General features: G+C 36.2%; 19 protein-coding genes across 19 annotated transcripts; 10 read left to right on the forward strand and 9 right to left on the reverse strand.

The window, feature by feature from the left end:
• Positions 1-46: 46 nt before the first annotated feature.
• On the reverse strand, positions 47-3076 carry M896_081560 (uncharacterized protein; the record flags this gene model as incomplete). Its single annotated transcript, XM_014707972.1, has 1 exon — positions 47-3076. One exon carries the CDS (start codon positions 3074-3076, stop codon positions 47-49), a length of 3030 nt encoding a protein of 1009 aa, XP_014563458.1.
• A 137-nt stretch (positions 3077-3213) lies between these two features.
• On the forward strand, positions 3214-4437 carry M896_081570 (uncharacterized protein; the record flags this gene model as incomplete). Its single annotated transcript, XM_014707973.1, has 1 exon — positions 3214-4437. The coding sequence occupies one exon, from the start codon at positions 3214-3216 to the stop codon at positions 4435-4437; it is 1224 nt and encodes a 407-aa protein (XP_014563459.1).
• A 164-nt stretch (positions 4438-4601) lies between these two features.
• M896_081580 (tRNA-dihydrouridine synthase) lies at positions 4602-5627 on the forward strand (the record flags this gene model as incomplete). Its single annotated transcript, XM_014707974.1, has 1 exon — positions 4602-5627. The coding sequence occupies one exon, from the start codon at positions 4602-4604 to the stop codon at positions 5625-5627; it is 1026 nt and encodes a 341-aa protein (XP_014563460.1).
• Positions 5628-5661: 34 nt separating this feature from the next.
• On the forward strand, positions 5662-6252 carry M896_081590 (uncharacterized protein; the record flags this gene model as incomplete). The annotated part of the gene is made up of 1 exon (XM_014707975.1): positions 5662-6252. The coding sequence occupies one exon, from the start codon at positions 5662-5664 to the stop codon at positions 6250-6252; it is 591 nt and encodes a 196-aa protein (XP_014563461.1).
• Positions 6253-6391: 139 nt separating this feature from the next.
• On the reverse strand, positions 6392-7102 carry M896_081600 (mRNA decapping enzyme 2; the record flags this gene model as incomplete). Its single annotated transcript, XM_014707976.1, has 1 exon — positions 6392-7102. The coding sequence occupies one exon, from the start codon at positions 7100-7102 to the stop codon at positions 6392-6394; it is 711 nt and encodes a 236-aa protein (XP_014563462.1).
• Positions 7103-7222: 120 nt separating this feature from the next.
• On the forward strand, positions 7223-8494 carry M896_081610 (regulatory subunit 4 of proteosome; the record flags this gene model as incomplete). Its single annotated transcript, XM_014707977.1, has 1 exon — positions 7223-8494. The coding sequence occupies one exon, from the start codon at positions 7223-7225 to the stop codon at positions 8492-8494; it is 1272 nt and encodes a 423-aa protein (XP_014563463.1).
• Positions 8495-8607: 113 nt separating this feature from the next.
• Positions 8608-9069, reverse strand: M896_081620 (uncharacterized protein; the record flags this gene model as incomplete). Its single annotated transcript, XM_014707978.1, has 1 exon — positions 8608-9069. One exon carries the CDS (start codon positions 9067-9069, stop codon positions 8608-8610), a length of 462 nt encoding a protein of 153 aa, XP_014563464.1.
• A 42-nt stretch (positions 9070-9111) lies between these two features.
• On the forward strand, positions 9112-9408 carry M896_081630 (uncharacterized protein; the record flags this gene model as incomplete). The annotated part of the gene is made up of 1 exon (XM_014707979.1): positions 9112-9408. One exon carries the CDS (start codon positions 9112-9114, stop codon positions 9406-9408), a length of 297 nt encoding a protein of 98 aa, XP_014563465.1.
• A 33-nt stretch (positions 9409-9441) lies between these two features.
• On the forward strand, positions 9442-10869 carry M896_081640 (subunit alpha of phenylalanyl-tRNA synthetase; the record flags this gene model as incomplete). The annotated part of the gene is made up of 1 exon (XM_014707980.1): positions 9442-10869. One exon carries the CDS (start codon positions 9442-9444, stop codon positions 10867-10869), a length of 1428 nt encoding a protein of 475 aa, XP_014563466.1.
• A 28-nt stretch (positions 10870-10897) lies between these two features.
• On the forward strand, positions 10898-13744 carry M896_081650 (uncharacterized protein; the record flags this gene model as incomplete). The annotated part of the gene is made up of 1 exon (XM_014707981.1): positions 10898-13744. One exon carries the CDS (start codon positions 10898-10900, stop codon positions 13742-13744), a length of 2847 nt encoding a protein of 948 aa, XP_014563467.1.
• Positions 13745-13778: 34 nt separating this feature from the next.
• M896_081660 (putative acetyltransferase) lies at positions 13779-14327 on the forward strand (the record flags this gene model as incomplete). Its single annotated transcript, XM_014707982.1, has 1 exon — positions 13779-14327. One exon carries the CDS (start codon positions 13779-13781, stop codon positions 14325-14327), a length of 549 nt encoding a protein of 182 aa, XP_014563468.1.
• Positions 14328-14541: 214 nt separating this feature from the next.
• On the reverse strand, positions 14542-17217 carry M896_081670 (transcriptional accessory-like protein; the record flags this gene model as incomplete). Its single annotated transcript, XM_014707983.1, has 1 exon — positions 14542-17217. One exon carries the CDS (start codon positions 17215-17217, stop codon positions 14542-14544), a length of 2676 nt encoding a protein of 891 aa, XP_014563469.1.
• A 122-nt stretch (positions 17218-17339) lies between these two features.
• M896_081680 (ribosomal protein S2) lies at positions 17340-18065 on the reverse strand (the record flags this gene model as incomplete). Its single annotated transcript, XM_014707984.1, has 1 exon — positions 17340-18065. One exon carries the CDS (start codon positions 18063-18065, stop codon positions 17340-17342), a length of 726 nt encoding a protein of 241 aa, XP_014563470.1.
• Positions 18066-18227: 162 nt separating this feature from the next.
• Positions 18228-19023, forward strand: M896_081690 (uncharacterized protein; the record flags this gene model as incomplete). The annotated part of the gene is made up of 2 exons (XM_014707985.1): positions 18228-18442; positions 18471-19023. The coding sequence occupies 2 exons, from the start codon at positions 18228-18230 to the stop codon at positions 19021-19023; spliced, it is 768 nt and encodes a 255-aa protein (XP_014563471.1).
• A 33-nt stretch (positions 19024-19056) lies between these two features.
• On the forward strand, positions 19057-19551 carry M896_081700 (uncharacterized protein; the record flags this gene model as incomplete). Its single annotated transcript, XM_014707986.1, has 1 exon — positions 19057-19551. One exon carries the CDS (start codon positions 19057-19059, stop codon positions 19549-19551), a length of 495 nt encoding a protein of 164 aa, XP_014563472.1.
• A 42-nt stretch (positions 19552-19593) lies between these two features.
• M896_081710 (uncharacterized protein) lies at positions 19594-21915 on the reverse strand (the record flags this gene model as incomplete). Its single annotated transcript, XM_014707987.1, has 1 exon — positions 19594-21915. One exon carries the CDS (start codon positions 21913-21915, stop codon positions 19594-19596), a length of 2322 nt encoding a protein of 773 aa, XP_014563473.1.
• A 143-nt stretch (positions 21916-22058) lies between these two features.
• On the reverse strand, positions 22059-22709 carry M896_081720 (MADS domain-containing protein; the record flags this gene model as incomplete). Its single annotated transcript, XM_014707988.1, has 1 exon — positions 22059-22709. One exon carries the CDS (start codon positions 22707-22709, stop codon positions 22059-22061), a length of 651 nt encoding a protein of 216 aa, XP_014563474.1.
• A 213-nt stretch (positions 22710-22922) lies between these two features.
• On the reverse strand, positions 22923-23390 carry M896_081730 (subunit 7 of RNA polymerase II; the record flags this gene model as incomplete). Its single annotated transcript, XM_014707989.1, has 1 exon — positions 22923-23390. One exon carries the CDS (start codon positions 23388-23390, stop codon positions 22923-22925), a length of 468 nt encoding a protein of 155 aa, XP_014563475.1.
• Positions 23391-25795: 2405 nt separating this feature from the next.
• M896_081740 (uncharacterized protein) lies at positions 25796-26138 on the reverse strand (the record flags this gene model as incomplete). The annotated part of the gene is made up of 1 exon (XM_014707990.1): positions 25796-26138. A coding segment is annotated over one exon (343 nt), but the record flags the coding sequence as incomplete, so codon positions are not given.

Here is a 26138-nt window from a genome sequence, read left to right on the forward strand (position 1 = left end):
TATTATTATATTTATTCTTTATTGCTCTCTATCTAAATAACATTCACTAGCCAACAGATATCGATGCCACAGTGCTTTCACCTTCATTTTGTGTTTGATCTGCACTGATAGAAGACATATTTATTCCGTTTACAAACGGCGTTAGCTTTTCCACTATCTCATCTATGACAATCTCATCAGAAATCAGCAAACTGTCATTTGGAATCTTCTTTTGTTTTATATCCAATACAACATCGTCCATGCTTTTTCCATCTAAGCTTTTTGCATCAATACTTTCCAAGCATACCGATTCCGGTTGTTTTACATAAGACTCAATTCTTGAGTATGCGACTTTTGGTATCTCATTATACACCGTACTGATGCTTGCATCTTTACTAATACTCTCTTTTGACTCAATCACTGTAACCATTCTAGTTCTCATTCTTTTCGATTTACTTTCTTTTTCAGTTGTATCTTCATCGCTTGTTCCTATCACAGATCTAGATATAACAGGTAATACAACAGAAACAATCTCATCATTATGACTACGATCGGCATTACGATGCATTTTGAATTCTTTTAGCTTCTTTCCAACCACTGCTTCAACCTTCTCCTCAAACCCATCTAATTCCCTTTCAAGCCTTCGTACCTGATCTTCAACAACTGAACTCACCACACTAATATGCATATCCTTGTCCAACTCTTTGGCAACCGTACTGATAACAGTCTTAGTTACCACCTCATGCTCCGTAAGCGTCTCCTTCAATCCCTTTAACACATCAACCACACTTTCTATCATAACTCTATCTTCATCATTCTTAGAAATATCTCTAGCAATCTTCTTCTTGCCATTTTTCTTGCCGTATCGCAGTATCTCAGGTTCATCAGCATAAACTGATTTTAGATTGTATTTATTCTTCATGGCAGATGCATGATGCTCATTCTCTTTTGGCAGTTTCTGTCTTTTAGTATCAAATTCATGCGTAGATAATCTCTCAATCGATAGCACACTCATTATTGATTTTATAGAGTCTTTCTCAGCTTCTTTATCTTCATTCTCACTAACACTATCTATATCCTTACTACTCGATATTCCATTATACATACCTATATCATTCGCTCGGTCATCATGCAATCCAGGCACTTTCGCTCCATACTTCTTAATATCATTCAAGCCTTCCATATGCTTTAGATAACGTGGTAAATAAACACTAGATTCTATATGCTCTTCATCCATGGTATCTTTGTCATGTACTCGTATCATCTCAAATTCATTCTGTTCATTCTTCATATTCTTGTTTCTTTCCATCGTTAGTATCATGTCAATTAGTTTCTGTTCTCTCTCTTCATTCATTGAAATCCTCTTCATAAGCTCTTCAACCTTCTTTTCATACTTGCTCATTATGATAGAATGCTCTTCATCTTCTTTAGTCTGTGAAGCATGAGGTATATTCAGAACAGTAGCCACAGAAGGCAGTGCTATTGATTGGCTCTGTGATAAGATGGAATCATGAACATTCTTTGTCTTTGTAACTGTCTCCACTACTGTGGTTGTTAATTTCTTCGTAGCCACATTCTTTCCATTCAATATGCTCTCTTTTGTAGATGGTAATGCCTTGTTGATCTTCATAAATTCAGAAACTCCCTTTAACAACTCTTTAAATGCATCTTCATACTCCATGGGCATACGGTCCTTATGCATAGATTCCAAATATCCCTTATTAGAAGGTTCAGGTACGCTTTTGTAGACTGTTGTTGTGTGTTCTTTGCTAATCGTGAGCGTGGTTGTGTGAGGAACTGTATATAATGCACTTTCTGGTGATTGATGATGCAGAAGTTCAGCTATTGATGGCTTATCAGGTACTATGGTTGTAACAATCTTCTTGTTGGCATTGTGTGTCTCCGAGTCGAGCAGACTCTTGATTTGTTCAAGCAAATCAAACTCCATCAGTTTTTGTGTACTTGGCTTATACTTTTTATTTTTAAAGCCATTCTTTGTCTTATTTTCAAGAGCAGCTGCTGAGAAAGCACTTGATTCAGATTCAGCACGATCATCTGTTTCTATTTTGCTATCCATGCCATCTCTATCAACATACATTGTCTTAAGAATTGTTGTAGTGAGATCACGCATGCCTCGAGACACTCTTGGATGCCTTGTAATTGTTCTGGTTGTTATTATTGTTTGTGTTTTCATCTTCTTTGATGCCATGTCTTCTGCTTGCTCAATCAACCGTGCCTTGGTTGTTGTTGTTGTGGTTGTTGTTCTCAATGTAATTGTTGACACAGATACTCCAGTGTCTTGATTAAGAAGCATCCTTGGATCATCTTTTTGTGTATATCTTTCAGGATATATATTATGGAACACATCTGAGTCCCTGATAAATACAGGAATCACGTTATTTCTTTCTATTATAACAGGTTCATTAAGGTTTGTGAGGGAATGAGAAGGCATCTCTTCTGTAGAGGTATCAGGCACTGAACGTTTGTTATCGATGTTCTGAATGACTTTAGGAAGCTCTATTACAGAAGATTTCCTTGCACACATGCCACCTAGATTTGAATTCTCAGTGATGCTATTGTACAGAGTTTTTAATTCGTCGCTCATAGACATATATTGCCCATTTGCACGGATTTTTGCTGCCCAGTCATACAAGTCACAAGCTCTGTATGATGTGCCATTATACGAAGCAATGTCGCCTTTGTAGACAATATTTTCAGAAGTTTTTGTGGGTAGAGCATCTGTTAGAAACGTAGCCATCGCTTGTGCAGAACCGTTTCCACCATCAGCATTTGGAGTATATCCGCTACCATATATGTTTTTGCTGATTTTTTTCTCGACAAACTTGACAAATGGCTTTTCATCTGCATGAATAGTTTTCGTAATAACAGTGCCTGATGGACTTTGAATTTGCATAATCCTAAGAGCATTGTCCGAAGCAGCAATGCCTGACTTTGAACATGCATCCTTGCATTTCAGATCATCTTCAATGCATTTACATGATAAAGTTCTGTTAAGTGGCGAAGTGCCAGGCACAACCATGCCTTGGGTGGCAATACAAGTAGCCATAAGTAATTCGATAATCAAAACGGCATTCATCTTGCTTGATTTGTTTACATGAATACATGAATTAAACCTTGAAGCCTGCTGTGATAGTATTGAAAAATTGCACACAGTAAATAAAAGTAAAACATTGTTTCATAAACAGCATAAAAACAATTGGCTCATAAACAGTCATGGTAAGATGTTGTTTGGTTGTTTTAGTCCTCGGATATGCATTCTCAAGTATTGTGGCGGAGCATGAACACAATAAGGGTGTTATTGAAAAGCCATATCCCCAGGTAGCATATCATCCGAATGGAGCTAATGAAAAGGTTGGAGTGAAAGGAACGCATGTAGAAGCAGATGGCTTATCTCTTAGAAGACACACCGATGAGGGTGGGCTTGTGGCATTTCTTGAGCCAAATCCACATGAAGAATGGAGTTTTTCATATACATTTACAAACGCAGCACTAAGGTTTCCACATATTGGAGGTGTTTATCTATGGTATACATCTGAGATTCCAGACCAAGGCGAGTACAAGGGTGGAAACGACAAGTTTGATGGCATAATGGCGGGGCTTGAATTTAGAGGTGCACAACCAGAGATAGTGATGGCATTCAATAATGGCGAAGAAAGCCTGAAAGGATCTGAGGATATGAATCTACACAGAGATGTAATAAATCCAGCAAGGCTTAGAGGAGTAAATGATATAACAGTGAAGGTGATATCCACAAAAAAGAACTTCAAGGTGGAATTGTATGACGGAGATAGGCTACTTTACGACAGCTTCAGATATCATGGAAATGGCAACTCAATAAAGATAGGCTCTGGAAAGTATTTCAACATCACATCATTTTATGACCGAGCACCTTCAAATAGTGTGTACAAGCTACGAAATGCAGAGCTCTTTGAAAGGATAGAAACCGATGAATATACGATCCATGCGATTCATGCACCGTATGTAAATGAAGGTCCACGATCACCAGACAGTGTTATGCATGAAGAAGAGGAGATAAGACATCTTGTATCCAAGACCGAATATCTGCATAACTATCTTCAGCTGATTATTGGAGACATAAACGACACATCATTTGACAAGATATTGCATACTCTTCATGAGCAGCAAAAGCAGGTTATGAAAAAGATGGATGAAATTACAGCATCATCAGGTAAATCAGGCACAGTGGACACAAAACTGATGTCATTATCTGAGAATATGAACAGCATTGACATTCGAATCCAGAAGATTCAGAAAGCATTTGCGGATCTTGATCATATTGTAAACAAGTTAAGTGACAACCACAACAAGAGTTCAAACTTTCTGGTTTATGTGATTCTTGGAATAGCAATGGCAGGATTTGTATTTGCAGCGGTCAAGGAGTACAATGCACTGAGAATCAGGCAGAAGGCTATTTGAATGCAATAAAGACTATACATGAACTTTAGAAAAGCTTGGAGCTGTTTATGATTGTTTTTATCCTATGAATTAGTTGCACATGCCATTTATATTAGCTTAGTAATGATATGCAAATTTGTGAGATATTCATGCCTATGATTAGAATGTAATCAAACAAAATCCCTATGCAGCTATTCTGGGAAAAGTTGAGCAAGCCGTACTTTGCAGTTGCACCGATGGTTGGAAATTCAGAGGAAGCATGGCGCATGCTTTCCAGGAGATACGGTGCAAACATATTATACACAGAAATGGTTCACTGCGAGTCCTTTTTGAAGGGAAGCTGTAATCCTTGCAACAATCAATGGTATACGACCTCGGAGAGTGATCGACCGTTGATTGTCCAAATTTCTGGAAGCTCTCCACAGAAGATGCTAGAGGCTGCATTGATCATCCAAGACCAGTGTGATGCAATTGATGTTAACTTTGGATGCCCACAGAAGGTTGCAAAGAAGGGAGGATATGGTGCATATCTCCAGGACAACTGGGAGTTGACTGCAGAGATTATAAGGATGCTGTCAATTAATCTAAAGATTCCTGTTACATGTAAAATCCGGGTATTTGAGTGTATTTCCAAGACTGTTGAATATGCAAAAATGATTGAGAGTGCAGGATGCTCAATGCTGGCGGTTCATGGACGAACAAGAGATCAGAAAGGTGTTATGATGGGGCTTGCAAGCTGGGATCATATCAAAGCAGTGAAACAGAACTTGAGGATTCCTGTACTTTCGAATGGCAACATAATGAGTCATGAAGATGTCTTGAGATGTCTTGAATACACTGAATGTGATGGAGTGATGGTTGGAGAGGCTCATCTGCACAATCCGCTTGTGTTTTGCAAATTAAGAGGCTCATGCCTGGACATGATCAGAGAATATATTGAAATATGTAGTAAGCATCCAAATAGTGCAGGCATCAGGCATATGAAGTCTCATTTATTCAAGCTTTTGTCTGTATACTTTAAAGAAAGGCCCGAGATGAGGCCGGTTCTTGATGGATGCGATAATATCGAGAAGATAAAAGAGTTCTACTTAAGACTTGCGAGTGAAGCAGTGCTTTCAGAGAATAAAGACAATGGATATGGTATATACGAGATGAGGCCGGAGCCTGTGGATCTGATATGTAGCATTATGAATGAAAGCCGGAGTTTATAACAAAAACACATAGCAATGCAAACCCTGTTTTGGTATGACAGAGCATGATATATCGAAGTTGATTGAAGAAGCTAGTGTGATTGAGAAAGACTTGAAGAATTGCGAGAGCAATTTTGAAAACATAGGCGGACTTGCAATACGTGTGCAGTCGTTTTCTAGAACGGTCCATGGCTTGAACCATGAAACTTCTGAAACTCGATATCTTTACAAACAGGCTGATGCGTTTAATAAAAGGCTAGTTAAGTTAGGCAGTTTGCGTACAAAGCAAAAAGATGAAGCAAACGAGGAATTAATGCATGCAAACATCAAGCCAGAAAAGCAATATATGGAAAGTAGCGAGGGACTTGCGCAAGAAATGGTCTCTGACAGCGACTTTTTTTCATCAAGCACAAAAAGGATAAATGATGTGTTGATGAATGCGATGGATGCGTTTGAGACAGTCAAGAGACAGAATGTATACATAAACAGAACAAATGACAGGATCAAGACAGGGTTAAGCCGCTTAGGTCTCAGTAAACAGATGATTGATGAGATTGACAGGAGATACCTGTCAGACAAGTTTCTATTCATGGGAGGCATTGTGCTTTGTGTGATACTTTTCTTTTTGCTGAGAATGTTTTTGTGATAGAGAGATTAGCATTTGTGGTTTATCAAATAAATCGATTAGCGTTTATGAATTTTAATTTGAATCTAGAACTAACTTGTTTATTGTTTAATTATGCAATTAATGTATTGGATCAGTGAAATTACATATACATTTATTTTTAAATATATGATTCCATTTTTTTATCTATGCTTTGCATTATTTTCTTTACATTGAGTCTGAATCTGGACTTCTTCAGTGTAAATATCAAGTTTTTTGCCTTTTTTAATGCAGTATTGACAATAGAATATCTTTTCTTGCATTCACCTTGCATAATTGTTTTGATCGGTATCCACCTTATTTCATCAATTTCTTTCTTTGTCTGTGTTTTAAATGGATAGCTTGTTTTTACATTGAATACGAAGTAGAAGGTAATCTTTTCGAAGATGAAGATTGGCAAGTTGCATATTTTACTACCTGCATCGTATCCTATCTCCTCATAAACCTCTCTGGTGGCACAGTCAATGCCATTCTCATTCATGCATTTCTTGCCTTTTGGAAACGAATAGTTTTTCAGCTTTTTCTTTTCCTTAACGACAAGGACATGCGTCATGCTAGGATCGAGTAATATTGCTCCAAACACTTTCACTGACTGTCTGTATTTTATGAATGCCTTTAGAGACTCATCGACATTTGTCTCAATTCCAACATGCGCAAGAAGCTGCTTGCTGAACTCTACAAACGAAATGCTTGTGATGTTGTATACGTCTATTATAAACCAATGCGCCTCTTCCAGAATGAAGAAGAGACGCTCTGCAGAGTTTATTTCGTCACTTTGCAGGCACATCAGAAATCTTGAAGCCACACTATTCAGGATATTATTCTTGATCATTGGCAATCAATAAGGGTATGCATGAACTTGTGTTGTTTCATGCATGAATAAACGATTAGATAGAAAATACCTGATGCATGAAGATTGAGGTTGATTTATGACAACAAAAACAAGCCCTCAATGAGTGAGGAAGATCAAGGGCAGAATAATCAGGATTCGGCCACTATAAACCTGAAGAGGCGTAGAAGGGTGAAGGAGAGTAAGGCAGCATCTAAACCACCACAAGTGTATCCACTGACAAAATGTAAACTGAGGTACATGAAGTTAAGTAAGATGGCACATTTGTTGTCACTTGAAGACAACATACTGAGCTTGTGCGAGATGGACAAGTCGTCTGAGGGAGTAAGCGGCCAGAAGCAGATGGTTGAGCAATTGAGAGGAAGTCCATTGTCTGTTGGGACGCTAGAAGAGTTTGTTGATGATCATCATGCAATTATCACTACAGGTGTTGGACTAGAGTATTATGTTAACATAATGTCTTTTGTGGATAAGGATCTTCTTGAGCCGGGATGCACGATTTTGCTGAACCATAAGGACAACAGTGTTGTGGGGGTACTTGAGAGAGAGATGGATCCGATGGTGAATGTTATGAAACTGGAGAAGGCACCTTCTGAGACATATGCAGACATTGGTGGGCTTGAGGAGCAGATACAGGAGATAAAGGAAAGTGTGGAGCTTCCACTGACGAATCCCGAGCTTTATCAGGAAATGGGGATACGGCCACCGAAGGGAGTGATACTATATGGACTCCCAGGCACTGGAAAGACACTTTTGGCAAAGGCTGTTGCAAACCAGACTTCAGCAACGTTTCTTAGGGTTGTAGGCACAGAGCTGATTCAAGAGTATCTAGGAGAAGGACCAAAGCTTGTGAGGGAGTTGTTCAGGGTTGCTGATATGCATGCGCCATCGATTATTTTTATTGATGAAATAGATGCAATTGGAGGAAGGCGGTACAACACATCATCTGGAGGAAGAAGAGAAGTGCAAAGGACAATGTTAGAGCTGCTGAATCAACTAGATGGGTTTGACACGAGAAACGACATCAAGGTGATTATGGCCACGAACAAGATAGATGCGCTTGATCCTGCCTTGATCAGACCAGGGAGAATTGATAGAAAGATTGAATTTGGAATGCCAGATGCAGCAACTAAGAAGAAGATATTTGGCATACACACCTCTAGGATGACTCTGGATGAGAATGTGAGTATTGAGTCTTTGATAACCAGCAAGGAGGATCTAAGCGGGGCGGATATAAAGGCTATTTGTACAGAAGCAGGAATGATCGCGCTAAGGGAGAGAAGAAAGATGGTGACGATGAAAGATTTTATTACAGCAAGGGAGAAGGTGTTTTCATCCAAGCAAAAGGCAACATCTGCAGGGCTTTACTCTTAAATAAAGGCATTTTCGTTTTGTGACTATTATTAAGGATTTGAATAGATTAAGAGAATTGAAGTTTGAATTGATGTGATATGATTAAGTTAGATGGTATTTTATAGTATTATGAGTTATTTCTTTGTGAATCTATTTGATTTCATACCTGATCCAATAAAGATATAATATGTTCCATCATGCTCTACCGAAAAGTTGTTTGTTCGTTTTATGAATGTTTTTACCAGGTTGTTTTTAAAGACGATCACAAGTGAATTTACTCTTTCCTCAACAACTATTCCAGTTCTCCCATCCGAGATTTTTACCTTTGCACCGGTCAGCTCGGATGTGTATATCTTGTTTGCAAACATTGCAGGATTTATTGTGCCTTTAAGCCTTGACAGATACTCTGTGAACATCTTGTTTATCCTTAAGAAGTCTGTATATTTGATTTTTGATCTTTCAATGCCTTTTATTGCTGGAAATGATTGCTTACATGCCTTTGAGAATTCTCTGTCTGCCAGGACAAAAGGGAACGATTCTGAGCGAATGGTTTCTTTTTTCAAGTGTGCGCCGTAGTGGCGCTCTATGTTGAACATTTATGCCCTACTTTGAATTTTCGATATTAATGCAATGCAACTATGGAAAAGAAGAACAGGGATCTTGCGAAAAAAAACACAGAGCTCAAGGAGAAGATATCGAAGATGACTGTAATGTATTCTGAATTGCTCAAGACGAACATTAAGCGCGAATATACAGAGTTCAGAATTCGTAAGAAAGCTATTGGTCTCTTAGAAGACAGTATTGGCGTGGTAAATGATGTTGCAGAGAACCTGAGAGAGATAAAGGCAATGATCTTGAGGAAGGATGCCTTAGAAGTTCTTGAGGACAAGTTGAATGCACAAGATGGAGTGAAGCCTAGGAAACTCTCAATGTGATGAAGACATATTTTCAAGATGATTTTAAGCCCTATGATTGAAAGAGTGGTGGAGACTGTGATTGAGAGGCTTAGAATTAGTGATGAGGTAAGGTCATCTGACATTGATGCGCCATATACCAGTATACATGGTGCATTTATCAGTCTTGAAAGTAAGGGAGTGTGTAATGTTCAGATGAATGAGAGTTTTGAGGAGGTGCTAACTAATGAGGGCGAGGAAGTTGAGAAGAATGGAAGTGAGGAGTATTTGCTGTTTAAGTCGATTGGACAGGATGGAATAAGTCTTGAGGATCTCGAAAGGTACAAACTGGGGAAGATGAATGCATTTAAAAACAAATGGATTAGGAAGGAGGGAGACAGAGTGTTCAGGAATGTTGGTGATATTGAAGATGGAATAAGAAGGATGATTATTAGTTTGAAGAGTGGAAATGCTTCTGAAGAAGATCTGGAAACCTTGAGAAGGAGAAAACTTATTTACAAAAGAAAGAGCGTTGTGTTAATAGCAATCAAAGGGCCGATGTTTGAAGCAAGTAGCTATGTAACGGAACTAACCGCTGCGATGGTGCAGAGTGGTTCTTACAAAGACGCAATCTTCAAAAACTACAACTTTGATACTCGAGGAAATATCCCGCAGTCTGGATCGCTGCATCCTCTGATGAAGATGAGGGATGAATTCAAGAGAATATTCGTAGGAATGGGATTTAGCGAGATGTGTACCAGTCAATATGTTGAGTCATCATTCTGGAACTTTGATGCATTATTCCAACCTCAGGATCATCCATCAAGAGATGCGCATGATACTTTTTTTGTTAAAAATCCTGAGATAAGCACGGAATTCCCTGCAGAATACCTGAAGGAAGTATCTGAAACACACTGTGGAGGAAAGTATGATTCACTGGGACATAGAAATGCATGGAGCATTTCAGAGGCACAAAAGAATATCCTAAGAACACATACAACATCTGTGAGTGCTAGAAAGTTGTATGAGTTAGGAAAGAGCGGATTTGTGCCCACAAAGCTGTTTTCTATTGACAAGGTGTTTCGAAATGAAAGTGTAGATGCAACGCACCTTGCAGAATTTCATCAGGTTGAAGGATTAATTGTTGACAAGGGACTGACCATAGGACATCTTATGGGTGTTTTACAGGAGTTTTTTGGTAGACTTGGTATGGAAGACATCAAGTTCAAGCCTGCATTTAATCCATATACTGAGCCATCTATGGAGGTGTTTGGGTATCATAAGGAGCTTGGTAGGTGGATAGAGATAGGAAATTCAGGGGTTTTCAGACCTGAGATGTTACGCCCGATGGGATTTGATGCAGATGTGAGTGTGATTGCATGGGGACTCTCTCTTGAAAGACCGGCAATGATTAAGTATGGATTGAAGAATATCCGCGATCTTGTTGGACATAAGGTTGATATCGAGTTTTCTAGAAGAAGCGAAATATGTTTTTTTGATTAAAGGATGTTCTGAATATGATTTATCCCTAATGTTTTATATCAGCAAGACTGTGGTGCCTGGAGATTTTTGTGTAAAGATTTTGTGCAATCGGTTTGGAGTTTATCTGATACAAGCATCATCAGTTGTTAAGTATATTATTATAGATGGAAGAACAGTTTATGCCAAGAGGATTGATTTTTTTGATGTTGTTAAATCTGCAGTGGCTTTTGAGAATAGCATTGTGGTTGTTTTTAACGGATATATACGACAACTGGATGGGAATCTTGATGAGAGGAGCGTGCATGTGTTTGGAAGAAGTGATATTGATTATAGGAATCCAGGTTCATATGTGGCATGTGCAAAACAAAGTATTTGCATTGTATCGTTTTTTGGGCATATGGTGCTTTATGGGATTAAGGAAGGATTGCTTGCTGAACCGATGAAGTATAGAATGGGGCAATGTGCAGCTGTAGTCCTAGACTTTAAGGCAATTGATAGTAATGACAGATATGCCTCTCTTGAAAAAAGTTGTAATGGAACGATAGTTAAAGTATATGAGTATGATTGTTTTTCAAGAACAATCAAGGTGTTGACTGAGCATATAGTGGATGATGCTGGATATATGATTGTCCCGTTGCATGGCATGATATTTGCAGTGTTTTCAAGTACAAGTGTTTTTATTTTCAGGAGCATTTATAAAGTGGAAAGGTACGATATTTTGGAATTACTTAGACTATCTGGAATTCCTGATCTAAATTTATTGGTGGGTAGTGTTTTTACATGTAATGCAATTGATCCTGATGGAATTGATGGATTGGCTGTGGTTGTGAATGAATATGGCCATGTTTTTGAGGTCAGAGTTACAGAGTGTATAGAGCTGCATTATGCAACCAAAATATGTGTGTGTAAAGATATAGCGATTGATCATTACGGTCATCTTGTTTGTTTAGCACATGATTTTATCAATCAAGTATATTTTGTTAAGAGAGAAGAAGGAAGCATAAGCATTATGCATGCAGATGATATTAGTAGCAGTATGATCTGTAGAAGTGCGTATATTATGCATGATGGATTACATCATGTTTATGTGTGTAACAGAACAAACGTAGGAGAGATTGTTGAGGCATTATCGATTGATTTTGTTTGTAAAGCTAGAATTATTGAAGACTCTAGCCATGAAGTTAATGTAAAGGAAGATTGTGAGAATAATGTAGTTAAAGATGTATTTTCATCTGGAGATGTGATTTGCGTATGTTATAACAATAAGATTTGCAACATCAAGATGAACAAAACACAATTTGAGAAGCAATATGAACTTGATTGTGATAATGAAGTAGTTGGATATTTCAGAACCAGGAGCCATGATGTTTATCTAATGAAAGAATCGATGATACTACGTGATTTGATAATAGATGATAAATATGCAAAAGAACCTGAAATATATGTGAAGGAAGTAAATTATGAGTATTTCTGTGGATCGTCTGAATATGTTATTTTTGGAAGCAATAGTAAGATATTGCTGTTTGAAGGATCTGTTATGGAGTGCATTGAGATTGGAGTGGTTGTTAAAGGATTGGAGATGCATGAGAATTATTTATTTGTTGTAACTGGACGACATGTTATACGTGTGTATAATATTTCAGAGAGAAGGTTTGTGTTTATTCAACTGCTTTTTGAGGATATTGAGTATGTGATGGCATTTGAAGGCTATTTGTATGTAGTTGGATATTCAATGCACAAGTTCAAAATTAATACGGATGGATCTCTTGGATTTCCTAGCAGAATGAAGCATAATGGAAAGGCGATTGGAAGAAAGGGTAGAATTATGATACTTGAGAATGGTTGCATAGATGTTAGATGTCAAAGAGTGATCGGAGTTGATGGGAGAAAGAGTGTGTTTGTGGATGGAAAAGTGATAGTAGGAGAAGGAGTATGGCTGAGTGTTTATGATTACAATGAGAATCGAAGGATTATGATTGATTGCATAACTCATGTAGATGGAGAATGCAAGATACTGATGGATGGGATTGGATATGCAGAAAATGTGAATTTCAGGTTCAGTATTAAGAAGTTTGATGGAAGCAAGATACTTGAAGGAGCTGGAGCAGTCATTGATGCAGCGTTATGTGGAGAATACTGTGTTGTTGCAGTAAATGATTCTGAAAAATGTATTAATGAATCTGAAGAAGGATACCTTTTGAATGTATATAAACAGGATTCATTGATATATGGATTTAGAATTGATTATGCACCAAGTGTTCTGAGAATAGATAAATGTAGAGTATACTGTACATCATCTAATGTGATACATTGCTATGAGGTTGGAATTAGGACACTTCTGAAAAAGTTCCGAATTGAGTTTCCATCGAAGATTAACTGTTTATGCACGGATGATTCAAGGGTTTTTGTTGGTACGGAGAAGGATTCGGTGTTTGTCTTGAAGAATGGAAATATAGAGTATAAAGATGATGTTTCTCGATTCATAGTGTCGCTGGCAAAGTTTGATAAAGACAAACTGATTGTTGGTGAAATGACTGGTGAAATGATGATTATGAAGTTATTCGAAAATCATGCATTAGTGGTTGCATCGATATTTGTGAATGACATACCGATCATGTTTATACCTGGAGAGTATGTACTTGCAGTGTGTCTGAGTGGAAAGGTGATTGAGATACAGGAAGTAGACAAGGAGTTGTTTGGCTTTTTGCAGAAGGTAGAAGATCAAATTTCGGTGCTTTCTGAAAAATCTTTTTTTGAAGCATTTAATAAAACAAGATTTGTTGATGCAGACTATCTGAAGCAGGTTTATGATATGAATGATAAGGGAATGTGTGATATTTACAAGAACAGAGAGTTTGATGTAGAACGAGCTTTTGATGTAATTAGTAGATTCTAGTTTGAATAACTGCAGACTTGGATCAAACCCTATCATGTATAAGATAGAGCCACTGCTTCCGAGTGATGCATTTTCATTGGATGTAATAAATCTGGACTATAGTACAGAGAGTTTTCCATTAAGTTATTACTTGTATTACATCATAAACCATACGGAAGATTGCATGGCAGTTGTTTCTCCTGTAGAAAGAAAGCGTTCGTTTTATTGTCTTAGAGATGTCTATGGAATTTTGATGGGAAGGCTGGAAGAGAAGGACAATGTTATATGTGCGCATATTTCTGTATTGAGTGTGCAATTTCGAAAAAGAAGGAATGGATTTGCAAGGCTCTGCATGGATATACTAGAAAACAATGCAAATATATACAAGGCATATTTTATGGACCTGTATGTTAGATGTACCAATGCATGTGCAATCGATTTCTATAAGAAATTAGGATATACTGTTTACAGACGAGTGCTTGATTACTATCATGATACAAATGGTTATGAGGATGCGTTAGACATGAGAAAGTCTCTAAAACTTGATCCTGAAAACAAATTTATGCAAAAGGGCTCGGACATACATGCCTCAAAATTGAATTGATTGTACCAGGATTATATTTGGTATGCCTGAAGATTAAGTTGTTCTACGCATGTGTTAATCTACACTTCTTATTGAAGGTTTATTTGTGCATGCGAACCTGAACCTTGTAGAAAGTCAATAAATGGCACTCAAAGCATTATTTAATCTCGAATCTTCTATGCTATGGCTGTTTAATAGCATAAGCAATGTCTGAGTAATTGCTTAATGGCTTGGCTCAAATAGATTTTCTATATCTCATAAACTCATCCAATGTAGCAAAGTTCATTCCTTCATATACTAGATGTTCATTCACAGTTATATATTCCTTGAAACAGCGCCCATTGCTATACATCATGCAAATCTTTCCTGGATATTTTCTGCTGAAGTAAAACCCGTACCTTATGTAACTTCCCCCTTGGCCTAGATACTCTAATAGACTACCTTCGTTTTCAAAGTAGTATTTGTGATCTTTTATGCTTTTGACATTCATAAGTATTTTCTTTGTAACCTTCGATATGAATTCATCCAAACTATCGTATATGCATTCTTTGTAGCAATATTTTTCATCTTCCACCACCTTCATATGCACATAAACATCATCTAGAATCTTCAAAACCACTATTGGAGATCCATCATTTTTGCTTGCTCTCAGAACCAATGGCAAGCATTTGTCTCTAAGATAGCATTCTGATTCTTCACTATTTAGATTTCTGAATAATGGATGTGTCATAAACCGGTAATGCTGCGATCTTCTATGCTCTTGGACAACTATTGATCCTGTGTAAGACAGCATAAAGCAATTCATACATTCTATCTTTACCATAACAAGTTGGTTGAGAAAAAGTTCTTCTGTTTGTTTAGATTTCTTGACATAAATGGCAGCAGATGTGCATGCTGAACTCAAGAGGTAATATGTATCTCCACACTTAACAACACTTGCTTCAAAAGTCTTTCCAATCAGAGACTCATCGCTCCCCGTCAATTCTTTAAACACAAAATGATCAGGGAGACCTGAATACAAGGCTCTATCTCTAAGTGCAAGCATTCCACACATATCATCAAGAAGTGCCTTATTGTTGGAAGTACCTGCAAAGTCCAATGAATTTGGATTCATAAACACATTTTTATGGTTATTCAATAATTCACGCACATAATCAAATGTAGGTTTTTTTGCAAACTCTAACTGATCATATAATGACTTGCACATATCTCTGCATATTTCGTAATTCCTTGGATGTATACATGTAGAATCAAATGGCTCTACTTGTGAAACTTTTGCAAATATTCCAGAATTTACTCGAAGATACACCACAAGGTTTGTGTATTCAACATCATTATCACATATTGATGCAAGGTCCTCCAACCTCTGTACATTCCTGAGTTCTTTGAATCTTTCTTTCAAACAAAGATTATTTGAAATAAGAGACAGGAGTCCGCCATTTCTACTGTTTTTGAGCAAATAGTTCGCATCAACACCAACCGCAGATATAGCAGTAAGTATACCTCTTCTAATAGTCTCTATTGCATCCTTTCTTGACAATGATTCTTGTGGCAAATATACAATACCTTTACTTATCAGCTCTGCATATTCAATTTCAGGGCATATAATAAGTCTGGCAATACTGCAGCAGAATGCATATGTATCGTTGCTTGACATCATGGCTACTCGATTCTCTACATACACTGGGTTCCAAGGCATGATGATTTTCATCAGTCGTTTTATCAATGTTGTAGATCCGCTCACTGCGGTACTACATGGATTAAACTGGTTAAAAAACTCCAATAGTTTGAACTCTTCACTATCCTTTACAACAATCGATTCAACAAATTCTCCTTCAAAATCCAAAATAACTGCTTTAAAGTATCTCTTTTCTTCAGTTATTCCACATATATGCATTCCTTCTCTTTTAATACCGATAGAGCCATTCACTATACGGTCAATAGTGTTTAAAAATATTTTCCTTTTTGCATCTTTATTTCTTTTCTCCTCAAGCACCAATGGAACAATAACCTCACAGGCTTTTTCCATTGCCACAAGAACAATTCTTCTTCGATGATTATTCCACTGGTCATCAGAGGCCATGTCACTTTGATACATCTCTATTAGCACTCGTTCTATAATCTCATTGTCAACTCCAATCCCATTATCTTCATCTTCTATGCCGTATTGTTTATGTATGCTATATAGAACATTTCTAAATGTTGGATGGCAAGAAATAGCCGTGGCAATTCTGTCTACTTCTCCTAAAGATGGTTCTACTGATGAATATCCAGGCTCATATACTCTCTTTGCCATTCTTATGTTTTCGCAAAAATCTTCCACAGAAAGTAATTCATTTGGCATCACAATATCTTTTCCACTTTGTTGTTTGTATGAAGAATACCACCTAAGCTCTCGGATACTATTAATATTGTGCAGAAGCACATCATCTCCATATTTCTTTTTCATGTCTCCTTTTAGCTTTACAAACTCTTTATACTCATAAAAAACATCCACAATTGTGTATCCATCTTCAATTCCAATTCCTTCAATTCCAGTGTGCAATAATGCAAAGTGTATCGAATAACCACAGGATAAAAGGTTAATAACTTTCTTTAGAGACACTTGATCAACCTTGAGATTATTTTGTGCATAAACATATACATCTTCTGCATCAACAACTTCATTTGTCATAGAAACATTCTCTTTATGCTTACTCGATTCAGATTTCTGTCCTTCAAGCACATAATTGTATTCTTCCCCCGTTCCAAAAATCTCTAAAAACAAAGAATCCCTTTCACCATAATCAGCAGAAGACACACTATCTTCATCTACATTTTCCTCCTCAAAAAGATCCACGAGTGCCTGTTTCTTAACTTGTTGCTTTCGCTTCCTGTTAATATTGATCTCTTCATCGCTAGAATCATTCATTTCAAGGTCTTTATAAAAATCATCTTTAACAACAACATCCCTCCCTGATATTCAAGGAAGTTGTTTATAGTTCTCAAGGATCACAAAACATGGATATATAAAGAATAACCTCTTTTATTGCTTCAAACACGATTCTTGTCGAGTTGGTTCAAAATATCTGCAAACTCAAGCAGAGGATTTAAGGTCTTCGGCTCTTCAACCCACTGATCTGGGAGGAGGATTGAAGACGTGGCTTCAAGTGCTGCAATCGATGCTTTGGCAAAATTTTCGGTTGTTGGTGTTGCTCCACTGCATGACGTATACACGTCCTTGATACCTGCCAGTTCAAATATCTTCTTGTTCACACTTGAAGAAATAATCCCTGCTCCTCTGGGGGCTGGAATAACCCTAACAATCGATGTTCCGCACTTACCTGATGCCCTGCATGACACAGTGTGCGGAGTTCCTTTGGTGCCATCCCACAGCCCAAGTCTCACTGGCCTGATTGCACATTTCGCCCTTATTATTGCACCTCTGATTGCCGAAGCTGCTTCTTTTGATGATTTGGTTCCTATTCCAATATGTCCCTTCTCATCTCCAACAACCACCACTACCTTTATCTTGGTCTTCTGCCCTGCTCTGGTTTGCTTCTGAACAGACTTAACAGACAGCAGCTCTTCCTTCAGAGACGAACCACACAAAAAATCAACAATCTCTGCTTCCCTGATCACATGGGAAAATTTAAATATCTGGTCCAACGAAGTGATCTTACGCATCTTCACCAGCTTTCCAAGTGCAGTCTTTGGAATCCATTCCTCCTCTCGTTTAACAAACGGCTTTCCAGTGCTTTTTCTTTCAGTACCTTCCATTTTGAGGGTTTCATTATAAGATTTTTTTTGTCAAGTCTGTCACAATACATTAACAACATCAAAGCTTATATGCAGTCACATTCAAAATATACATCTGTTTTAGGCCAATGTATGTTGTCGGATGCACTGAAACATTTAATCACTTTATTCAAAACAGAAAAAATGTGCAAAGATGCATGTGTCAAGGCGCTTCTATCTCTTTCATTGACACCAGCTGGGAAGATAATAGACAGCTTTACTCAAGACATGAAGCTTGTTAAAAACAATCCCGAACTTCTACAGACATTTTACGATTATATTTCTGAAAAGTACAGAATTAAATGCGAGGCAGGTATTGCATTGGTTGAAAAAATGACAATCACAAATAGATTTAATGAGTAAGTGTTTCATCATTTGTAATTTTAGACTTATGGACATCAATGATTCGACAAATCAACTTATTAATAAAAAGCTTATTCTGTACAAATGGATTAAGCCAGAACATCTTGAACTTGGGATAAACAATGAAAGTCTGGAACATTTGTTTCCATTATTCGAAGCCATTGCTTCTCTTTCAACACCTACAGAAAAGATTATACATTTAATGCAAATCATAGAAAAGCTGTATGGTACAATAGGCCAGCATGAAAATCAAGGAGAAATGCTTTCTGCAATAATATACTGTATCGTAAAATCTTCTGTTCCTAACATCTACTTAGAAGTGCAATTTATGGTTAAGTACAGAAGACGTATTGTTGATATTTGCATGCCTGAATGCTTGCATGGGATAGGAATCAGTATACATTGCAACTGTCCTGCACCAAGAATGTATGGCGAGAAGGAGATTACATATTATCTGACATCATTTCAGGCAGCAATAGATTTCATTAGAAGAATGGAGTATTATGATTTGAAAATCAATGAATCTGAATTTCACAGAAATATAATGGAAGCAATAAAGTTAGTAAAGGATTTCTAGCATTATTACAGAATATTCTGAATGATCCCTGGAATGAATGATTCTGGATCATATTCATGCACACCATACCAAGGCATAAACTCTCCAGATGCGCATAAGCTTTTCGTTACAAACATCCCAAGTAAAGTTGGAAAGCATTTGATATACGAACTGCTTATACAAGTATCAAAGGTGGAATCTTTGTATTATAATCAAACGAAAGGATATTGCTTTGCAACATACAAAACACATTCTGAACTAGAATACACTTGTAATGTTCTTAAGGGCGTGAAGCTTTATGGAAAAAGAATATATTTTGGAATGGCGGAGCAACAATCACGCGTTATAGTAAAAAATATTGGAAGTGAAGTCGATGATGTTCTTCTCTGGAATGTGTTCAGCAAATTTGGATCATGCTATGTAGAAATAACAGATCAAAGAACTGCATTAATTACATATAGAAAAAAAGAGCATGCATCAAGAGCAGTGAGTATTGGAAATGGACAGGCAGTGGGAAACTCAAATGTTATTGTAGAGCATACGAAATAATCAATTATGAAAGATTAAGTACACAAGTAAATCGAACTTTATTCAATTTTTGTTCTTTCCAATCAAGTTCAATCCAAATATACTTAGTCTTTTTTTCTTTTCTGAATAAGCCTTCAATGCATCTCTAAGACAATCACCATAGTTAATTATGGTGTTGCTTTCATTTGCAGATTTCAATTCATGGCTCATGTCAACTATCAATGAATTGATTTGGTCAATCAATCCACCCACATTCCGGACTTTTAAGAAATAAATGTTGTGTTTCATGCATTCAATTTGCTTTTCAATAAACATTCTGGCATGTTTATACTTTACTTTTAATTTGGATTTAGGAAAAGCATCATCAAAACTATTATATACCTTAAGAGACTTGCTAATCGCATTTACACCTTCTTCAAGTTTTGATTTCATATTTAATATCTCTAAACTGTTGAGAAGCACCTTATTTAATCCATTAGATATAATAAACTCATCGATATCAGCTAAAGCATCCGGAGACAATTCTTTCTTATGCTCTTTATTTATGGCATAACCAGACATGTTTTCATTGGCCTGTGGCTTTGATGATGCATTATAATCAAACGAATCATTTTTATATCCTGAATTTGAATCATTAATATTTGCATACTGGTTTCCATAGTTAGCAAAACCCAGGGTAGAGCAGTCTATTGGATCTGCATCGTAGCTTAGCTCTTTGCTTGTAGTATGCGAATCGTTCATATTTGATTGCAAGTAATCAAACCTGAATGAACTATTCAGGTCTGCATTGGCGTATGAGGTATCTGTGTGAATCCCATTCTGCATGTTGATGTAATCTGCAAAGCTTTCTGATTTAAAACCTGGTTCCATGCCTTGAGATCCGCTATTAAAGTAGTAATCTGTTTTATTCATGCTTTCACCAAGTTTTGTATGATCATTATCAAACATATCTATTTGACCCAGCTGCTTTTCAAATCTCTGTGATAAGTCTAGAGTCATTGCGGCTCTTGGCTTTGTGTGGATATGCCCTATTTCTCCATGTTTTTGTGGACTGTTATAGTATTGCTGATGCTGCACCTGCTGATTAAAAAATATTGGTGATGATTTCATTCCCTTCTCTATAGATTTTCTAGAATTTCCAGTTCCTTTGCTATCAAATACAGATGAAAATCCCAGCCATCCATCGGCCATTATATTAGAGCCATTCGAAGAGTTTGCTAAAAATGTGTTTGTCCCTCTTCCTCCACGATTCTGATATTCAGGTCCCATAGCTGATTCTTGAAACATACTTTGGCTTCCATGCATCATATTGGAAGCCATGTGATTGTTTCCAACATACCCCGATAATGAGTAACTTCTCGGATCACTGATTCTTTGATTGTTAGCTCTTGCTTGTGAAGTGTACATGTTGTTTTGCAAATGGATGCGTTGTTCGGAATGCTTTTGTGGCATAAAATACTTTCCTGCATGCAAATAATTCGGGTTTGGAGCAATCACCTTTTCATCATTTCTCATAATTGGTGCCTTAGTAAAAACTTCGCTCTTAGACCTGCATTCATTTGATTTCATATTATACTTCAAATATTCCTGATTACCATCTACTTCATTACGCATAGACATATAAGCTGCTTCTTTAAAATATCCATTATATAGAGGTTGCTCAAACATTGCATTTATTCCTCTTTCTTCATTTATATGATGCATGCTCTCATTGTCATTCCTATATTTATCATTACTTGACAAATCACCCAAAAAGTTCATTCCATGCATAAATCCAGCCTTAAACTCTTGAGATCCTACGCTATATTGTTTGTGCATTGAGTTCTGAATCGTACAAGAGTTAGATCTATCTCTTTTACTTCCCATCTCCTGTGAACCATACTTCTGTGGCATGCCATTTTTTGTGATTGAGTGTCCCTCGTCCATTTGCGCACTTGCATTCCTAATCGATGTAAACCAATCCTGACTTCCATTCTGCATATTGTCTATAACACCAGATTCTGACGTTCCACTTCTTTCAAATCTACTTAAGTTACCTGAAAACATTCTGTCTCTCTCATAATTATTATGCGTACTCAAATCCTGAAGATTAAACCCTTCTGCTCTCCCTGTCCAAGAATCTGATGCTGAGAACGGTATTTCTTGTTTTTGCTCAGACCTACGGTCTCTTCTACTTTCACCTGCTGCCTTTTCTATTCTTTTGAATCTTTCGTCCATTCCATTCACATACTCTTCTCTAGTTTTGCTCTCTTCAAATATCCTTTGTTCAGCTCTAATCGCAGCTTCCTTAATTTGTCCCATATCATACCCAGGGAATATATTTGAATCCTTCAATGCAGTAAACAGCTTCAAAACCATCTTCTTTCTTTCATCTTGAGGCAGCATATAGGCTCAAAATATTCTCTTTTTTTATCCTCTGGCCCATCCATGTTTCAAACTACAATAACAGTCCAAGAAAGCATTTAGAAAGCATTTTATTTGACATAATACTATCAACATCCTCAGAAGTCATCATTGGGAATATCCGTTTAGCTCTCGGATGATTCATCATAAATCCCAATGTCATCATATCCAATGTCTTTCTTGGAGTACTTCTTGTTCCTTTCGCTGCGTGCAGAGCTGTTGAATCCAGAACCTTCAGATTTGTTAAGACAACTTTGAATAATATTCTCATGCTCTAGTATGATCGGTTTCAGCTTATCTGTTGCAAAAGTAAAAACATGTCCACTCTCACTTGCTATCAAGAGAAGAATCTCTGTCCCTGTAAGAATATTCAACTCATACGCTTTTTTCATTATCCCTCTTTTCCTTTTGCTAAAACAGACGCTTCTCTTGTTCTTACCTGCTATGTACTCAAGCTTTATCTTCTTCTTTCCATGGCTTCTTGCTCGAGGCTTTTCAAAGGTAATTGATGGATGCATGTTGTTCTGTTCAAAACTTTGAGGTGATGGAGACATTCCATTGCTTTGGAATTGTGATGAAGAAATAGGATGATGATTATAGTAGTTGTACTGTTGATCGAATGCATAACTCATGCCTTGGGCTCCCCAGTTAGGATATGGAAATCCTTCAGGGATATTCTCATTCATTCCAAAAAGTGGGATCCCATAATCGATTTCTGCACCTACTTGCGATCCTTCTTGTTCTTCTTTCTTCCCACGCTTTCTATCCTCTTCCATCTCCTTAAAGGGTCAATTTTCATATTTCTAAAGAGCATCCTCCAATTAACCACACATTCTCCTTTACGTTAACATTTAGTTCTATAATACAATCAATAAATAGCATTTACATAACAATAAAACACATCCACTCCCTTTCAATAAATCACCGAAGTCATACTCCCTACAATCAACTTTTACAAACAACACATTTATTACTCTAACCTACAAAAATCAGCAAATAATTCCCAATGAATCATCATTCAATGTACCCACCGCATATATCTTCGTAGAATCTATCTTTGTCCCAATTATTTTCAGTCTAATCATAGTGTTCTTTGATATTTCGTTCTCCAGTAGAAAATTAGGAATCTGATGATTTGATATAAACACTGTGAGCGGTCCTACAGATGCAAACACTCCCATTTTATTTGTCTCAACCACACTTGCATCAATTATTTCACCTTTCAACGGCTTAAGCGTAAGCGCTTTGTACTTCACAGTAAATATCGTTTCTCCACTTAACAACACCCTGCTGTCTCCTATCTCATCTATTCCAAGAACCATAACTATATATCCATCCGATCCACATGATCCTTCTACTTTTGACAGCAGATATTCTTTTATCAATACCTGTATATTCGGTCCAAGGTAACTCGGACTTAAGTGAATCTTTTGCAAAAAATCTTTTACAAAAAACATTTCTGCTAAGGGCACTCTATCCAAGCATTTAAAACACAAATATAGCTTACAAATCGATTAAAAACTCTAACCATGGTGTTTACGATACCTCACATCCACATGAATATATAATGCAAACATCTTCTATTTTACAAACTTATAAAAACATACAATACTTTAATATTCTTATAGCATTTATATAAATAAACTTTCGTTAAGTTCAAGTCAAAACCTTCATTATTATTTACCATTAGCTATAGTTTATCTCAAATATCATTCTTATTGATATGCCAATTCGTTAATCAATCATGCTCTTAATTACACATTGAGATTCCGTTGCATTTCCTTTCTTTATAAACACACACAATTAATCAATTTAATATACTTCATCCATCCTTTTGATATACTATAACTTGCTCATTCGTGTGTCTTACTTCAATTATATCTGCCATTGATTTCATTTCTGATGCTTTCATTAATTATATCACTCATCAGCTCATATAAATATCTGTCAAAGTTATTGTGAAACATATTTCATAGTTCATAAATACCGTTATTGCTCATGCTGAGCAGTTATAATCTTTGTGTTCAAATCATTACTAGATGAATTTAGGCCTGCACGTATTATCTCTGGAGCGGCTAATGTGGATGTAATAAGTTCCACTGTTTTTTGAACTGGATTAGTAGTTATTGAGTGTCACACACTTGTACTGGTATATCTATATAACATGTTGATGGTTCATCTTCTTGTTGTTTGAAATCCATACTATACCATTGATACAAATCTTCTAAATTATTTTCATCAGCAGCATTTCGCCATTCTATAGATCTTTTATTCAACTTTATGTATTCCAATAGCATAACTATTAGCATATTCATTTTACAATCATTAATAGCATTATCTTATCCCAATTTTTTAATCTCTTGCACTTGACATTCTTTTGCATTTTTTAATATATTGTCGATTGCATACCGTAATTTGGCTGATTGTATATCAAATATTCTTTTAATATCATTTGAATCTTCCAGATATTTTTATTGAAATATCTTAACATTCTTAACGTCTTCACTTTCTTCCTTTTGATTTTTATGCATCAGGCATCTAACTCGAATAATGCGTAGAAAATCTACTTTGAACTTTAATTTAGTTGCTAAATCAAAGCCTACTTCTAATCTGATACACCATTTTCATTATCATTCTTTATTACGAATTTTATCGTCGAATTACCATCCTTATATTTCTTTAAAATGGAATAATATTTGAATTTAATATTTTTATCGTCAGGAATTTCTCCATTCATGATTTTTTCGATATCCTTTTCCATACTTTCTACTACATTTCTGAATCAATTTTTCTTCATTTTTTCATATAGTGCACGTCCATCATTATATTTTATATATTCATCAAAAAGTGTGCTTTGAATTACAAAATACCTGACTAAAACGTCATGTCTCTTTGATAAAATAGTTCTTTATAAAACCTGATTATTTTTTTATAATCATCATATGTATAATTCTCATATGATCTACCAGTTAGAAGATCAATCCTTTCAATATTAACATCACTAAACATTTCTTCGGCTGATAGATCTTTTTCTTTGATGCATCTTCCTTGTATTTTTCTGATATTTGCTGTTGATCATCATATTTTATAAACTTTCTACACATAACCAATAAAACATTCTTTCTTTTTTAAGATCGTATAATTAATTTTTTAAAAGATACTTCTTTATCTATTTCATCCATCTCATTGAGTATATCTTTGATTATTTCTGTATTTTCAGGTGTAATTTGTTTATCTAAATAACCAGGCAATCTTTGCTTAAGACTATTCATTTTTTCATTAGCTTTTGGTTGTAAACACTGAATTTATTCGTCTATTTTATCAAGTCTGTTCTTAAGTTCCTTAAAATTTAATGTTTTCCATCCATAACTTTTTTCCGTCCACAGCATAGTATTGTTGCTATTATACCACACAATATATTATATTACTAGATAAATATATATCAAACTAACAATAATTATTCGTTTATTCCATCATTTGTTATATTACTTTCTGATCTACAACTTCATTATCTTATTGCCTTAATATTATTTTACTATTATCATCTACTACTTCATTTCTTACTTTCTCATCTATCACTCTATTGTTGTAATATTTCACCCTTCAATTCATCAACAACCTTATTCCAATCCATAAAATGCATCAGACATCACATATTGTTACTGAAATAGTAGCAAAACTACTCCAAACAGATTCGCAATAATACTACTCACAGACTTACCTAGTATCTCATCATTCATCTTATTCTTCTCATTTACCACTCACTTCTTCACTTCTTTATCACTCACTTCTTCACTTCTTTATCACTCTTTCTATTAATGTATACAACTACACTTGCTATTGTCATTAACAGACCGACCTATCACATCATCACTATGTTCATCACACTCATATACTCTCTTATCATTGCACTTGCAAGCATTACAGCTCTCATAGATCCTATAATCAGACTTCCTCCTATCATCACTCCATGATACCAACCTGCTTGATTCTTACTCATCACATATCTCATCATATTCAGTATTATTGCTATACTTACTGCTGTAGTAATCATCTTGTTAATATCATCAGTACTCGTATCATTCCCATTCCCATTCATTATACTTATTATTATCATAGCCATCTCAACTATCATTGCTAATACACATAATCCAACACATACCATCTTTGCAATCATTTGATCTCTCATGCTACTCAACTTACCT

Source organism: Ordospora colligata (assembly GCF_000803265.1).
Source record: "Ordospora colligata OC4 chromosome Unknown contig_08, whole genome shotgun sequence".
NCBI classification, from domain to species: Eukaryota; Fungi; Microsporidia; family Ordosporidae; genus Ordospora; species Ordospora colligata.